Source organism: Trachemys scripta, chromosome 9 (assembly GCF_013100865.1).
Source record: "Trachemys scripta elegans isolate TJP31775 chromosome 9, CAS_Tse_1.0, whole genome shotgun sequence".
In the NCBI taxonomy this organism is placed as follows: Eukaryota; Metazoa; Chordata; order Testudines; family Emydidae; genus Trachemys; species Trachemys scripta.
In genome coordinates, this window is record NC_048306.1 from 14,488,510 (window position 1) to 14,506,004 (window position 17,495).

Here is a 17,495-nt window from a genome sequence, read left to right on the forward strand (position 1 = left end):
CCTCACTGGACACATGGGGCCTGGGGCAGAGGACCAGCAGAAAAATGTCCTGACCCATGTGATAGGTGGAGACCATCTTCGGGAGTAACGAAGGGTGTGGGCAGAGCTGGACCTTATCTTTATGAAACACCGTGTCCAGGGGCTCGGAGGTCAAGGCCCGGAGTTCCGAGACCCACCTAGCTGACGTGATGGCAACCAGGAAGGCCACCTTCCATGAGAGGTGTGACCAAGAGCACGTGGCTAGCGGCTCAAACGGGGATCACGTGAGATGGGCCAACACCAGGTTTAGGTCCCAGGGGAGAAGACGATCCAACCCCTTAAGGAATCGGCCAGTCATAGCATGGGAGAATACCGTGTGGCCCTCCACCAGCGGACGGAAGGCCGATATGGCCACCAGGTGCACCTTGACTGACGAGGGCGCCAGGCCCTGGGCTCTAAGGTGAAGGAGGTAGTCCAGAATAAGCTGGATCAGGGCGGTCAGCGGGGAAATGCCCCACTCGTCTGCCCATCTGGAAAACCGAGACCACTTTACCAAGGAGGCTTGGCGCATGGAGGGCCGCCTGCTTTCTAGGAGGACGTGCTGAACCCCTTCCAAGCACGTCCTTTCCTCCCTACCTAACCATTGAGCAGCCGCGCCATGAGGTGGAGTGCCGCTAGGTTGGGGTGGAGGAGGTGGCCCTGGTCCTGGGAGAGCAGGTCCGGGTGGGACGGCAACAGCCACGGCGGGGCGACTGCCAGGCCTGTGAGGATCCCGTACCAATGCTGCCTGGGCCATGCCAGGGCAATCAGAAGGACCCAGGCCTTGTCCGTCTTTATCTTTTCCAGGACCTTGCCGATCAGCGGGAACGGGGGAAAGACATAGAGAAACTGGCTTGACCAGGACAGGAGGAAGGCATCAGAGACAGCGCCCAGTCTAGCTCCCTCCCCCCCCCCCCCCCCCCCCCCCCCGAGCAGAAATGGGGACAGCGACAGTTCTGCAGAGTCGCAAACAGGTCCACCTGGGGAGTCGCCCACACTTGGAAAAGTCTGTTCACCACCTCTGGGTGGAGAGACCACTCGTGCTGAGAGAAGTCCCTGCTCAAGCGATCTGCCCATGCGTTCTGGGCGCCCAGCAGATGGAAGGCCTGTAGGCAGATGTCGTGGGCTATACAAAAGTCCCACAGCCTGAGGGCTTCGCGACAGAGGATCAGGCCCCGCCTTGCCTGTTGATGTAGAACATCGAGGCCGTGTTGTCCATGAGGACCCTGACCACCCGGCCCTCCAGGTGCGAGCAGAAGGTCGTGCATGCTAGCCATATCACCCTGAGCTCCTTGATGTTTATGTGGAGGGTCAGATCCTGAGCCGACCACAGACCTTGGGTCTCAACATTCCCCACATGGGCCCCCCATCCCAGGTCCGATGCGTCGGACACCAGTTCCAGCGACGGGGCCCTCCCCCTGAACGGGACCCCTTGGAGCATGTTTCTCAGGGAGGACCACCACCGTAGGGAGGTGATCACTGGCTCGGGCACCGTGAGGACTTTGTCCATCCTGTTCCTGGCCTGGGAGAACTCCGAGGCCAACCAGAGCTGGAGGGGCCTCATCCTGAGTCTGGCGTGACGGACCACATACGTGCACACCGCCATGTAACCCAAGAGCTGGAGGCACGCTCCTGCTGTTGTCACCGGAAACCTTGTGACCATGTCGATGAGCCCCTTCAGGGTCTCAAACCTGTCTGGTGGGAGGGAGGCTCTAGCCAACGAGGCGTCCAGGACCGCCCGATAAACTCTATGCGTTGTACTGGGACTAACGTGGACTTGGTGTCATTTACCAACAGGCCCAAAGTGGTGCGCGTGGTGAGAAGCCCCACGTGATCCCGCATCTGCGACCGGGAGCTGCCCTTGACCAACCAGTTGTCCAGACAGGGGAAGATCTGGCCCCCCCCCGGCGCCTGAGGTAGGCCGCCACCAGCAACATACATTTCGTGAATACCCAGGGGCCGTGGGCAGGCCAAACGGGAGGACTGTAAATTGGTAGTGTTCCTGCCCCATCGTGAAACAAAGGAAGCATCTGTGCCCCTCGAATATATGAATGTGGAAGTACACATCCTGCAGATCGAGGGCGGCGTACCAGTTCCCAGGATCCAGGGAGGGGATGATGGAGGCCAAGGAGACCATGCGGAACTTGAGCTTCACTATGTACTGGTTCAGCCCTTGCATGTCCAAGATGGGGCTGAGCCCCACTTTGGCCTTTGGGATAAGGAAATAGCAGGAGTAGTACCCCTTGCCTTTGAACTCCCCCGATACCGCTTTCACCACTCCTAGGCCCAGGAGCCGCCCCCCTCCTGCTCGAGCAGAGCCTCATGCGAGGGGTCCCCCAGGAGGGATGGGGGGTGATTGGGTGGGGAGGAAGTAAACTGGAGGGAGATGGTGTTGAGGAACCATTGGTCCGAGGTCAGCTGCGACCACTCTGGGAGGAAAGCACACAACCGATTGGAAAAGGGAAGCTTTATTGAGGGTGGATCCCTGATAAGAACTGGTAGGGCGCCCCCGGGCATCCCGTCAAAACTGCCTTTTCCCCGCTTGCTTGCCCAGGGAGCCCCACAGATTGAACTCATACCGGCCCAGGAGAGCCTGGTGGTTCACCAGCCGTAACTGGAAGCTCGAGGACGTATAAATTTTTCTTCCAAACGAGTTCAGAGTCCAGCCTCCTTGAATCTTTATTTTTGGGGGTAGGGCCTGGTTGGCCCAGCCATTTCCTGTGGTTGACAGACTCGACTACCAAGGAGTTAGGAGCAGGGTGGGTGTATAAGTATTCATGCCCCTTGGCAGGTACAAAATACTTGCATTCCGCTCTCTTAGAGATGGGGGCCAATGAGGCCGAGGTTTGCCACAGGGCATTTTAAATTTTCGCCACCCTTTCGTGGAGAGGCAAGGCAACCCTGCCCGGTGCCAAGGAGTTCTTGGTGGGCCCTAAAGAGTTCTTGGTAGACCCCAAAGTCCTCTTGCAGGACAGAATGAGGAGGAGGCGTAATCGCCTCATCCAGGGAGGGTTAGGAGGCTGGCACGGTACTTTGTGTGTCCACCGGCACCAGAGGGTCCACCACCTGGTCAGTCTCCGGGCACGTTGGCGAGGACGTACGACTCACTGACTCCTTCCTTGCAGGTCTGGAGAGGGAGGCCGATGGTCCTTCTGAGGCTCTGGCCATCGAGAGAGCCCCCACTGGGAGCTGCGTTGGGGGCCATGGTGCCCATTGGTACCATTGGGCCAGCCATGGGGTCCTGTGCCACTGCACCTGCTGTGGCACCGGCGGATCCAGCTGTTCGGCCTGGCTGGTCTGGCCCACCGATGGACGACTACAAAGGGAGGCTGGGCTGACATAAGACCTGCCGCGGACCTGGAGGAGCGGCAGCGCCAGGAGCCAACCATGGGACCATGATCCCAACGTGGAGGACAGGTACCGTCAGTAACAGCTGCTCCACGATTGGCTCCAGCGGCCGGACCTGCGATGGTGAGATGCCGGTGATCGACGCCTGGGGCTGCAGAGGTGGTGCCGTGGCAGGGTCCTGGAGCAGAACAACATTGACGTTTGTGCTGTGACCGGCTGCAATAGCCCCTCCGAGACTAGGACCTTTGGCGTAGTCTGCCTCGGTCCGTCTGTGTTCGCTCCTTGAGGCGGAGTGGTGCCGAGAGTCTCGGTCAGATGGAACCCAACCAGACAACCTGGTGAGCATCAAGGGCGAGCCACATGGACTTTGCCCTGAACGGTCGCTGGGCAGCGAACAGTGTCGGAAACATTCCCTTGACTGAGACCAGTACCCAGGTTGGGGGTGACTGCGGAGATCCCAGAGGCAGCTTGCCTCTGGAGCGTGAGGCCGACATTGGCGGTGCTCCTGGTACCAGCAGGGACAGAACATCCTGGGCCGCCTGCAGAGCCTCCAGTACAGAGGGCAACTGGACATCCGGGGAGGCCTGCTCTGAATGGGCCGGACTACTCCGCTTGACTTGAGTCAGAAGCCTAAAGGCCAGTGGGGATCGAGGACTGCCCAACATGGGTCTAGCCTCTGTCCCGGGTTTACTTCGGTGCCACGGCGAAGAAGGCCTCTACCTAGCCTTCTCGGCGTGCCCCACAGACAGGGAGCGGTGCTGACTAGTTGATGGCAGCCAAGGGTCGCCGCTGCCGACTCAGAGCGGCATGCTGGAGCTGGGGTCAGCGCCGACTCCATCAGAATAGCTCGGAGCCTAATGTCCATTTCTCTCTTTGTCTGAGGCTTAAACGACTTGCAAATCTTGCAGCAATCACTGAGATGGGTTTCCCCCAAACAGCATAAACAGTCCGTGTGCAGATCACTCACTGGCATAGATCGCCTACATGTCTCGCACGACTTAAAACCCAGGGCACAGGGCATGTCCCAGCCCAGGCGCTCTAGCTAAACTAAAACTAACTAACTACAGGCACCATACACTGAACTAATGGGGAGAGCGCGCACCACCCCTTATACCATGCCATGGAGGCGCCACTCCAGGGGTCGCTAGGGCGCTCCCCTACAGGTACTGCTAGGGGAAAAACTTCCGGCACCGGTGCACACGGCGAGCACGCACTCCTATTGTGGAATACACATGAGCAATCACTCGAAGAAGAATAACTTGTTAGCAAGAGATTATCAAGCAGCAAGTGACAGGTTTCAGAGTAGCCCACGAAAGCTTATGCTCTAATAAATTTGTTAGTCTCTAAGGTGCCACAAGCAGCAAGTGGATTATCAGGGGCTGTCTACATTATAGCAGCCTTGTTCCCAGCTGCCTCTGGGCAGCAGTGCTGCCCAGAATCTCCACATCATTATGTGTTGCAGTCCCTCTCTAATACCTCTCTCTGGCCCCCCAATTCAGCCCCTTTATCAAGGCTTCTGAGGGAGTCCTCTTAGAGCAGGCTGGGGCTGTCTTCCTTATTTTATGTGCTAGAGGAATATTTTTTTTTTTATCCCCTTTTATGCCACTCTGGCCCTTTAACCCACCTTAGAGGGGTCACGGCAGAGATGTGAATTTTACCCACAGACTTTAGCAGGTATCTTCAATACTTTGGTAAAGGGAAAACATGAAAATAATTCTTACCTTGACTGGAACAGTCTTCATTATCTGTGCTTGTCTGAAGATTTATGAGTAAATTAAGCATTAAAGAAAAATGCTTTTTTGATTCCTTAAGAACACAGAGTTATCTTACTTCACTTTTTATGTTACCTAAAATTTCAGTGATCAAAAGTTAAAAGGATATTGTTTCTTTTCTTCTTTCCCTCCAGCACTGTCCCGTTTTTCCTTTTTTTCTGTTTTTTCTTTATCATGTCTAGACTCCTGTGCAAAATTTGTATATGGAAAATAAAGTAAAATATGTTTGAGTATATAAAGAATTTCATAATCAAGTGTGATAGCCCAAAATCATCATAGCCAATTAAGTTTTATATTTCTAAAAATAAGGATTTCACTTGGATGCTACTAAATATTGAAAGGCACTAATATACACACCACCATTTAAAAAAAAACATAGGCCCTGTCCACTTTCATCCTGAATACTATAATATTTGTGTACAGTAACTCCTCACTTAAAGTCGTCCCAGATAACGTTGTTTCGTTGCTTATCAATTAGGGAACTCATTTAAAGTTGTGCAATGCTCCACTATTACGTTGTTTGGCTGCCTGCTTTCTCCATAGCTGGCAGCCTCCCTACGCCCCCTCCCCCCTCACAGCGCTCCCGCCCACCGGCAGACCCCATCGATCAGCACCTTCCCCCTCCTCCATCAATCCGCTGGCTTGCGGCACTTAGGAGGCAGGAGGGAGGACTTGGCGTGCAGACTCCCCCTCCCTCCCCTGCCTCCTGCCCGCAGCAATCAGCTGGCTTGGGGTGTTTAGGAGGCAGGAGGGAGGAGCGAGGATTCGGCGCGCCTCCCCCCTCCTTCCCCTGCCCGCGGCAGTCGGCTGGCTTGCAGCATTCAGAAGTGGGGGGGGGGGGGGCGCGAGGGTGGAGGGTGGGAAGTAAAGGGGGGGGGTGGGGGGGGGGGGGGTGGTGGGTCATGGGTGGGAGCTTGGGGGAATGGGTGGAATGGATGGGCCGAGGATTGAGCCCCCTGCCCCCGGCAAAGTCAGTGCCTGTGCTTGCAAGAGGAGCAGCCGGACAATCCATCCTCTTCCACTCTCTGATTCCACCACCTCAACTAAACTTCATACTCAGCAGTGATGATTGTAGTATTAAATTGCTTGTTTAAAATGTATACAATGCCTTTTGCCTGGCAAAAAAAATTTTCCCTGGAACCTAACCGCTCCCCGCCCCCTCATTTACATTAATTCTTATGGGGAAATTGGATTCGCTTAACATCGTTTCACTTAAAGTCGCATTTTTCAGGAACATAACTACAATGTTAAGAGAGGAGGTACTGTACTTATCATTGCCTCTTCCAATTATCAATTTAACAATATATTACATTATTGTAAACAATTTTTTCTCAAAAACTCCGGTAAACTCCATACGCATAGTTGAAGACAGATCTACTGTAGTCACTACCATTTTAAAAATGTCTTAGAAAGAAGACTACTCTACATAGGTGCTCTGGTGTCTTCTTAGATATGGCTGCACTGAGACGTGCAGTTAAAAGAATAAGAGTCAGTCTGGTTCACACTCTAATGACTGAATATAATCTTCAAATTTAACACATTTCCTTACCAAGGGCCAAATGAGTTTTCCCATATAGATTTCTTGATCAAATATAAGCTAACTTTGGCAAAATCAGTATTTAATTAAGGCCCCATTTCAGATTTTTTTTCTGAAGGTAATTTTTTTTGGACTGAAAAGGAATTCCTTAATTCCTAAAACCATCGAAGTATAGAAAACGCTGTAGTCCCCCAATCTAGGCTATAAACTCACACCGTAACATTCAAAAATAAGTATTATCTGGCACAGAAGGTTTCCTCCATCATTTCTGCTAACATGAAAGGTGTTCCCTTATGAGTTATCCAGTCAGAGTTGACTATTGAGTGCGTTAAGTAAAGTTGTGGCTACTTGGCCAAAAATTCCAGGTGAATTTTCCTCTGCCAATTGCAATATCTGTGTCTAATCTAGGCCACACACCTAGGGCATTCAAAAGCTGAAAAATAACTCCAAAGCATTACCTGCCACAAAATGTTTCAATTAAATGGTTTAGTAGTAATAGACAAATGAGAAAGTTTATTCATTTTACCTTTTTGCTACCAGAGGAACTTTTCTCCATCTTTTCAGTTTTGACTGAATCACCTTTTTCTTTGCCTGAAGATTTTGATTTGTTCTTTTCCTTTTCCTTCTCATTTGAACGAGGAGAATCAGATGGACTTTCACTTTTACTATGTTTTGAAGAACCAGCTGGAAAAAAAAACCGATAACACAATTCATAATAATGACTGGACACTTCAAGCACAGAAAAAATGAAATAAAACACATACTTGTTCCATTTTCCTCTTTACGCCTTTTGGTTGAGTCCTGTGGCACCTCTCGGTCACTATTTGAATGATCCTAAAGCCAAATACAATTATGTAATGTTAGCAGATTAACAGATGCTGATTTCTAAAACAGCATCCTAATTAGAATACTGTACAAACACCATATTTTTCAAGTTTTTAAAGGCAGTTGCATGATTAAAGCTTGTTTAAAGTTTCTGAACTTAACTCCCTTGACATGGAAGATTAAAATGCAGTTTAGAATCTATTAACCTCAAGTATTGACCTTTTAAGAATTAATAGGGCAAATGAAGAATAAACCCTGCAGCAGGTCACTTCTGTCTATAAAGGCTATCACACCAATTATAATTATTATGGCTTAGAGTCAAAGAATAAGTCAAGCATGCACCAACTTTCTAAGCTATTTCATAAAAATGTCACAAACCCTTTTTCGATCTTTCCTATCCTTTTCATCTTTCTTCTCTCTCTCTCTGGATCTTTCCCTGGACTTGTCCAAATCTTTCTTGTCCACTTCTCTCTCCTTACTCTTGGACAGTGCAGGAGTAGTGTGGTTAATGTAGTGCTGTTAAATTAAGGCAATATTACTGAGGATTAATATGTCTTCCTAAACGTGGAAATGAAAAAAAAATCCTATTGTTTACTGCACCAGATCTATCTCAAAGAATAAAAACTAAACATTATTACTTTCCAGCCAAGCAAAAGGTTAAAGGCACCTCTATTGTCCATCTGTGGAAAAAAATGTAGCATAATACTCAAAAACTCTTTAAAAAAAGCGTCTTATACAAAGCTGAAAATTCAAGATCCATTTTCATAAAGAAACAGCACTAGCTTGAACTGAAAATACACTTAAGGTAAATGTTGTTGTATTAAAAACACATTAAGTTGTTTACCTGTAACACTTAATATAACCAATGCAAACCAGGTAGCAATATTGTTGATTCTGCCAGTGAAAATGCCTGGACGTACTACAGTACACCTAGCATATGGGAATCCTGACTTTCAGTACCACAGAGGTAATGTAGAACTAACTTAATTTGCCCAATTATGGATCACTGTGAAAATTGGCTTAAATTATACATCTTTTTGATCTTAGCATCCCATCAGATTTCCAGCATATAGAAGAACACTTTACAAATGAGACAGGGATGACTTAACGGGATCTGTTTTTTAAACATGTTATTACTTTTTGTTAAACAGTAATCTTAAACTACAAAGTGTTTAAGTCATACATTTTTGGAAGATACTCAGAACACTGAATGGGTTCTCCAACTGCAATATCGTAAACAATCAAAGAAACATGAGTATGTAGGCAACTCAAGGGGGCCACAAATCCTCAACCTGCGGGCCAGTGGAGAGAAGAATTCTTCAAGTTTGTTTTGCAAATTTTATATGTACCAGCATATAAGTACATTAATTCTATTTTTAAGCAATATCAATATTCTTTGTTCAGAGTATTAGTGACAGACGTGATTGTTTTTAATATCTTAAACAGTTTTTGGAGAGGGACGTGGGAAGAAAAAACAAGCACCATCATGGAATGAGTAAAAACCCCAACAAATTTAATTCATTTCCTTTGCTTTATTTCCAGGTTGCAGCAAATATAATTTTTAAACATACTTCATTCATATCCATGAAGTACAGAATGTTCAGCTCCCTTCCCTCAATGCATCCTTCCTGCTTCAACAAGATGCCACTGCAGGCACTCTCTTAGGGATATGACAACTACTAGAGAACAGTTGTTCTGGAGAACAGAAGATCTGCAACTTCTATCATAGAGCAGACTCTATGATAGAAGTTGCAGATCTTCTATTCCAGACTCTTCTTCCCACGTGCCCCACTCCCTCATATTTAGCTGTCAGTTAAGATCTTCTTATAATTAATCATTCTACTCAACAGTATACAAAAAGGAATACTGAAAACCTTAGCCAATTGCTGGTTATTTAAGATGAGCTTTTCAAAAGCACCAAAGGGATTTAGGCAGCCAATTCCCATTAACTTTCAATGACAGTTGAGTACTTCAGTCTTTGAAATTTGCACCCTTTATTTTTAGGGACATGTGTCAGGAAAAAAAGAGGGTTTGACTTCCTTACTCTATAGACAGAGTCCATACTCCAGTGCTACTTTATGAGGGTTGTGATTTTACCAGCAGAACCTGCATGCTGGTTCATTTAGTCAGAGAAAGAAGGAGCAACTGGAAGGGAGCGTGGGAGGTGGAAAGTAGAACTCAGAAGAAAAGCACTTCATGAACAGTAATGCCAGGAAAAACTGTGTTAATACAGTGCCTAACTCATTGGGGTCCTGGTTCATAACTGGGACTCCTAAGTGCTACAATAACACAAATAAATAAAATAAATAAACAAACAAATATATGTTATAGCCCTATATAGCCTTATATACATAAGGACATTCAGCAGCCAACACTAAAATTGAGCTGTTTATTTTGAATTAAAAAAATAATCTGTAAATTGTTTATATTGAACATATGTTTAATTCAGCTGTTTGTCTTAATCATATGCACCAATGCATTGGCATATAAAAATTATTGAATTCTACTTCTGAAATTAGTTTAGGAAAAATTGCCTTAGCTAATACATTTTTTTCCAATATAACATCCCCCATCCCCACACATCCCAGTTGTTAACAGATGTGAGTGGGAGAGAAATGCCTTGGATTTCTGAAATCAGAAAGACAATGCTTTCAAAATAAGCTAACAACCCCAAATATTTAAAATGACATATGTTACATAGACGTGACAACTGTGTAAACAGGAAAACTATGAGAATTTGGTACATTAAGGAGTTGATGCTCCTGTCTCCCTTTCTAAATGTTCCTATGTATGCTGTACAGTTAGCTCTGGAAACCCTTAGAAAAACCCAGTAGATTAGCAACTAGCAGTTGCAGAATTACTGCTGCTGTTTGAAAATTATATAAAAAGATTTATTCGAAAGACTTATTTAAGCAGTCTGAGCTAAAAGGTACAATAATACCTGATGTACACTTTGCAGCAAGCAACAATTCTCTCATGCATTTTTAAACTTGTTTCTTTGTAAATGATAAAGTATAATGACAGATGAAAATCTATAAATTAATTGGGAAATGTTCATAGTTGCTTAATTTGATATAATCAGCATTTGTGCTAATAAATATCTATGTTATGATTATTGGGAAGCATTTTATTTATTAACACACGATCTCAATAGTCAGTTTTAACAGACATACCTACTCCCCGCCACACACAGTAACACAGACCCACCAAAAACGATAAGAAATTATTCTAGTACATTACCAAGTTCAAAGTATTTCTATGTGCTCATTACTGTAATATCGGAGTATTTCGGTAAATAGGTTTAAAAACTACATTAATGCTTGTTTTATGGCCTTTTCCCAAAATATCAGAATGTACTAACATTAAAAAGATGTTTGAAGTAATTTGTTTTAGAGGACAATTCTACAATATTTTTAATTTGAATTACATTTATGAAAAAAAGCAAGCATACCAATAGGATAACTTAGTTGTTTGCTACCCACCATCTCTGGAATCACACTGATGGTGGTATTGATAGAGATTTACCAAGACACAAATGAGTGAGGACTACTCTAGAAGCATGAATACTGCCATAGTATTGTTGTTTTCTTTATGCAAAGTAAAGTTGCAGGAATAGCTATGAAGTGTGAAAAAAACGTGTCTGAGAAGGATCAAGAAGAGGTGGAAAATTAAGTGACCACCCTATAAGATACTGCCAACACAACAGACCAATGTTGACTGCACATTGTGCCAACTGTAGCTTATTCTATAGATCAAAATCTAAAGGCACATGTGTAAAGCACATTTATACAATGGTTGAAAAATCTGTTTCTATGCTAACGCATACATTAATGCGGCCTTCAATTTCTCTGGTAATGTATATCATCCACACAAGATTAAAATCTCTCCACATAAAATACAAATGTAATCTTGGTGACACATAAAAAATTCAAACCTTTGCTGAAGAGTCCTTGAGTTCGCAGAGGTTGTCCTGTAGAAAATGAATGGAGATGACACGTAAACTGGCATAATTTTCAGAAACCAGAGGAACTTTGGGAAGTAGGCCGTACCTTGAAACAAAAAACAACTACTCCTTCCAGAATAAATCTGATGTTAATATTTTATATTGAACAAAGCTAAAGCTAGAAAACAAAATTTACATCTCTTTTCTAAACTAAATTATATCAGCATTATGATTCTTTAAACTACAAAAGTAAATTTGTTCATATTCAATTTGTCATAAAATATTAAAAAACCTCCCCTCCACCCACAAAGATTTCTGCAATATTTAAAAAAAAATTCTTTAAATGAGTGAGCCACAGATGAAATAAGAGTTTAAAAATATATTAAATGCATCTTCTCCACTTATAGTTAAACGTGGTAGAAGTCTCCTAGAATGTCTTTAGGTTTCATTTTGCAAAAAACAGATAGAGGAAAAAAATATATACTTGATGTTACAATTAAGTCCTTATCACTATCACCTGGTTCCTCAAAACTGATTATATGCACTTTTTACTCTTATTTCTGCAAAATTAATTATTCTTTAAGTAACTCTTATACAAAGAAAGATGTATTCTTTGAAAAAACAAAACAAAACATTGAATTTTTAAGTTGGTAAGATGGTGAAGTTTTAAACACCCCACATAATCCATCACAGTGCTCTTGATGAAGTATTAGTAACTTACAGTTTTAAAGGTTCAACGTACTGCAAATTCAAAGATTCCATGAACTTAGATGGCTTAGAAATAAAATTAAATATGGAGCAAGGAATGGCTACCCTGAGTCTTCAAGTAGGCTACACCCACGGTATTGTGCTGCGCTTGAATGCTTGGGGTTTCTCTTTGCTGGGTGGTAGGCTTGGTTGCCACATCTGGTTTTATCGTAACGCAGGGCTCAACATGGTGGGAACCCATTGGAATATAAACAAACCTCGAAGGGAAGGTGCAACAGAAGCTGCATGCTCACTGAATATACACAACTACAGGAGAACTGATCACCAAGGAGACTTTAAAATGGAACTCCTTTCAAGACTCCTCCTTGGAAGGCACACATCGGTATGATGCTCATCAAGAAGCCTGATGAATTCAGAGGTATCCGTATATCCCGTAACATCCAGAAAATCTTCAGTGCTATATATTCTTCAATATTAGTGCAGAAAAATATGCTCCATTCTGCTGCAAAGACTCATTTGCTTGTAGCTACCATTGCATTCCAAAAAAAACGGACTGCTTAAAACAATGAGGCACTTCTGTGTAAAAATTTTCTTGCATTTTTCAAACACTATTTACAAAATTTGTGCTAGGTCCTTGAAGCTTTATTTTTTCTAATTAAAAATATTTAATAGAAAAAAAGAGTCCACCAATAAAGAAAAGGAATGCATTTTCTACTGCAAGATAAAACCTCCAGTGGTTCCAGTATATACTTGGCACAAAACTTGAAGGAAGTCGGACACTGGCATTCCAAACTTGTGAGCCTAACATGGGCGCTGCCTTCCTCAGGCTATACTAACCTTTACTGTTGAGGAATGTGATGGAGAAGAATGGGTATCAACTTTGCGACGTTTTTGTTCTAAAAAAAAAAAAAAAAAGAAAAAGAAAGAAAGACAGAAACAGTAAGCATTAAAACCCTAGCAAGAGGGGATAAAATCTGATTATATTACTTCGCAAAATACCAAAGGAGTATAAAGTTAGAATTAAAATTTTACAGTTGGGAGGATTAAAAGTACTGGTCATCATCAGGAGAAAGTAACAGACCTGATCCCATGGATTCCACAATTTCTCATCTGCAGAATCACCTGTTTTGCTGAAAAATTGTGCTTTAGTGTTTAAACTTTCATTTAAAATAATCTGTGTTTAGCCCTCAACGTTATGATGAAAACCTTGAAAATGTGGAACAAGTGGAAACTGATGCAGACCCATTTTTCTGAGTCTGCAAATAGCCTAAAAACAATTGTTCTGAGATGTGAGGTATCTCATTCATCTAAATATGCTGCTAACAGCAAAACCCTAAGATGGTAACTTAAACGTCAACATTGTTAACTATTTCACTGATGACAATTTTAGTAGAAACTATTCCATGCCTTCTGCAGATGCTAAAAGCCACAGCTGTTGCCTACCCAAATGCCAAAAACTCCAGCTTTCCTCCAAAAACTTCCATATGCTGTTTGTAATACATTCTCAATACAAAATTTTTTGCAGAATTCAGATTGTTTGCTTACTATAATTGAGATCCCATATACTCTACAGTAAAAATCAATCAATACACATTTCCATGTATAATCTATTAGTAGATGATGACAATACAATTTAGAATCTTCACAAGGATTTGTTACAAGAGATACTCATATGAAACCGTATTTGAAATTCTTAAAGGTAGTAGACCTTATAATACTCTGCTCTCACTGAAAGTGGCAGGAACAGAAAACACCTCGCCCACAGTTTGCTTACTAATGCCGGAAGTGATTATCTTTTAACCACCTGGACCAAAAAGTTAAAAAGAAAAGGGTCTTTTATGATTAGAGGCTAATTAGCACATAGCTACTCTCCTTCTGCCTGCCCCCAACCATTTTTAGGTATTAAGCAACTTTCAAAGCTTCTGTACATTATTGAAAAGGCAACTTTAAAAAAAAAAAAAAAAAGTTTAATTTACCCCTTTCAGACTCTGATGTTTCTGATCGGGGAACAGGTGACTTCAAGGACCCAGCTACTGACAATTTTTCTCCTCCTTTAATATTTTCCTTGGATTTCATATCCTTCGCTACATCTCTTTCTCTGGATGGCTCCTTTTCTCTCTCCTTTTCTGCAGCAAACTTTGACTCAGCGTTGGTAACAACTGTCTTGGATTTTTCATCTTTTGGCGTTTTTTCTTCTTTCTTGGCTTTTTCCTTCTCTTTGTCAGATTTTGGTGTTTTTTCCTTGGTCTCTCTTGATTTATCATCTTTGTTTGCCCGTTCTTCCTTTGGTTTATCTTTTCCATCCTTTCCAAGTGCCTTGGCCTCTGGAATGGCAGCCGGAGTCTTTTCTTTTTTTTCTTTATCTTTTTCCTTCCCACTTTTTTCTTTATCATCTTTTTCTTTAATAATTTTGCTGCATAAAAAAAGCCCAATGAGTGCTCAATATCAAAACTAGCTTCAGTTTTCATAATCAAATGCAAGATTAAGACAAAAAAAAACCCCTTCTCAAAATGCTAAGTAAGTGACAAATTCCTGTCTCTCAATGTTCTTCCGCTCACCTGCATAGCAACAAACCAGTACCTTTCTTCTAGCTAAAATGGGAGGATATAGGAAACAATGCTATTACATGATTAATAGCTCTGACGCACACAGAAATAGTAGGCATTACAAAATATTAATGTTTTTGACTCAAGGCTATTCCAGCCCAGCAGCTGTGTAAACTGACGATGGGAATGTCCAGGCAGCAATTAAACGCCAGCTGCTGGCCCAGATCAGCTGACGCGAGCTCGTGGGGCTCACACTGCAGGGCTGTAAAATTGCTGTGTAGACATTCAAGTCCAGTCTGGAGCCTGAGCTTTGTGATACCACATGGGGGGTGGGGGGGATGGACCTAGAGCCCGGGCTCCAGCCTGAGCCTAAACGTCTACACAGCAATGTTGAGCCCCGCAGGCCAGCCCGGCTGTGCCACGGGTCTTTTATTCTAGTGTAGTCATACCCACAAATTTCAAGTACCCAATTAGAGCTACCAAGCACTTGTTGTGAGATGTCTAGCCCACTCCAACAGATTTCAAGGATTGGGGTCACAGTATTTAAAATGGATCTTAAAGTTCAGCATATTAGATATGATTATTTCTTTAGTGAAGCTTTATTTATTTTACTTAGTATAGTTTCGTTGCATAATTTGGGAGAAAAGCATTTCATTTATCAGTCTTCACTTGCAATTCCTTTATCTAATGGATCAAAAGGACATAATTTGCAAATTTCTACTGCACAAAATAGAGAAGATCATTTTCACCTCTTGCAAAAAAAACCCTTCAGAATAGATAGGTCACTTTCAAATGTAATTTCATTATTCTGCAGTCAGACAATGATGAACTGAAGAATAGATTTCTCACCTGTTAGAAGCACTGTTTCCATTGCTTGTCGTCACTTTTGGTGTTGCATTGGCAGCTTTATTAATAACTTTCACAGCACCCTGAGTTTTCTCCTTTAGTTTGTCTACTGAAAAAGATGCTAAACTTAATTTACTGAGTTAGTACTTTGGTTCAATGCTATAGCGATCACTTGAACACACAATACTTCAAAATTCATTTAAAATTAGGCTTAATGTATTGACAGCTAAATTGATCAATATGTATTTGCCAATAATGAAGGATTAACAATATAAGCAATAAACAATATTTAAAAAAAAAAAACATGTAATGGACCCTGTTAGTTTTACAATTTGAAGGTTAAACCACACAATCCTAAAAGTCAATTTAAAAAAAGGGTCAGAATTATAGCATTAAAAGAATTCTCTTTTAAAGTGGATGGCTTACCAGTCTCCTCAGCAGTGCTTTCTTCCAGTTTAGCTGCATTTATTGTGAGTGAGGCAGGCAGCCCAGCACCACCTGGTCCATTTTGCACTGTTGCAGCTACAGCATTCCTGGCAGGTGGGTCTTTGTGGTGGAATTCATTTTCCGGTACCATGTAAGGCTTTCTACTTTTCAATTGCCCAGAATAGCTGAAAGTCGCACAGTGTGTTAAATATGCACAAACATAAAGCAAAATATAAACATGGGTTACTGTTTAAAAAGATTAATTGAGTAGTTTGCGAATTACTTAGCACTTCTTTGAAAATGATCTGCAGTATTCTCTCTCTCTCCTTCTATTACTACCATCGGTTCTTTAAAGAACCTGACCCTCCAAACCTCTGCCATCTAAAAACCTTCAAAGAAATAAGCCAGTGATTTTGTGTTACACTAATAGTTCTGAAGCTTTGCTAAATCAATGACAGCGATGAAATAAAATACTTTCCCAGCAGCCAAGACAAACATGAATAATTTTGCATTCACCCCATCATGAAAAAATAACCATAATTAAACAGCGAAAAGTATTGTTTAATTTAACCTTCTAGAACTGCACATGCCAAGACTGAGTAATTGTGTAATCTTATAGCTATAACCCTTGTCTTTCCTTGTTTTACCCTCCTTCCAGCTACTTATTACCATCACTGGTCCTGTTTAAAATTATAAGCTCTTTAGGGCAGGGATTGTTACTTTCTTTTGTCCTGCGGAGAACCTAGCACACTTCATCATCATCATCCAGTACAAACCAGGAGTCTCAACTCACACCAGCCTCAAAACATAGGACTGCAAGATCTTCCAAGATACAGCAAAAGCCAAATGTGTCAAGACTGGAAGAGTTCCGAGCCTTTGGAATCCTTTCATCATCCATTTAAATCTCTTTTTAAAGTAAGTTGTTGTTACCCCATAGCTAACGCATATAGATCAGGTCTCTTCTCTTTCTCTTCCTGACAGATCTTATGTACTCTTCTTTCCAAGGCCTGACCCAGGTTCAGAACTTTTGGATACCAGGGAAGGATTTTGGTCAGCACAATCAGGATATTTCTGATATGTGTATATTCGCCTGTTTCAAGGCAGTGTACAGAAGCCTAGAATACAAGGTATAAAATACAATCAAAGTAGTTCTCATTAATACTTGAAAAAGTGGGTCATATCAACTTAACATCCTTTATTTACCTTAGTTAATTTATAGTGCCATTTGTGTACCACATGTCGAAAGTTCTCATAATCTAACTGATCAGCTTTGTTCCCACCATCAAATCCAGTTGCCCGTAATATGGTAAGGAAGCCTGGATAGTTGCCACATTCCTAAATGTATGTAAAAAGAAAAAAAAAAAGTTAACCTTATTCAGGCAGCGGATTAAAATAATTTAACTTTTGCTGAAGTTTTAACATAACTGAAGAACACTGCTTTCATTAACTCTGGTATATGCAAAGTTTTAAACATTCACATTTAGCAACATTTATATCTGCCACATTCCTAAAATAACTTAAGTATC

At 42.8% G+C, this 17,495-nt stretch overlaps 1 protein-coding gene across 4 annotated transcripts in view; it reads right to left on the reverse strand.

Annotated features, from left to right (window-relative positions):
• THOC2 (THO complex 2) overlaps positions 1-17,495 on the reverse strand; it is a 108,859-nt gene that overhangs the window by 10,464 nt on the left and 80,900 nt on the right. For 2 of the 4 annotated variants that reach the window (XM_034782609.1, XM_034782607.1), the window contains 12 exons: positions 17,173-17,304; positions 16,900-17,084; positions 15,970-16,154; positions 15,547-15,649; positions 14,128-14,564; positions 12,989-13,047; positions 11,435-11,470; positions 7,879-8,016; positions 7,440-7,509; positions 7,202-7,359; positions 5,248-5,324; positions 5,088-5,135 (listed from right to left, as the gene is read on the reverse strand). In XM_034782609.1, coding sequence (XP_034638500.1) covers positions 5,108-5,135; positions 5,248-5,324; positions 7,202-7,359; positions 7,440-7,509; positions 7,879-8,016; positions 11,435-11,470; positions 12,989-13,047; positions 14,128-14,564; positions 15,547-15,649; positions 15,970-16,154; positions 16,900-17,084; positions 17,173-17,304 — 1,608 coding nt within the window. In that variant the 3' untranslated portion in view covers positions 5,088-5,107. Of the gene's footprint in view, positions 1-5,087; positions 5,136-5,247; positions 5,325-7,201; positions 7,360-7,439; positions 7,510-7,878; positions 8,017-11,434; positions 11,471-12,988; positions 13,048-14,127; positions 14,565-15,546; positions 15,653-15,969; positions 16,155-16,899; positions 17,085-17,172; positions 17,305-17,495 lie in introns of all 4 variants that reach the window. The other 2 variants (XM_034782608.1, XM_034782605.1) reach the window with 1 other exon arrangement.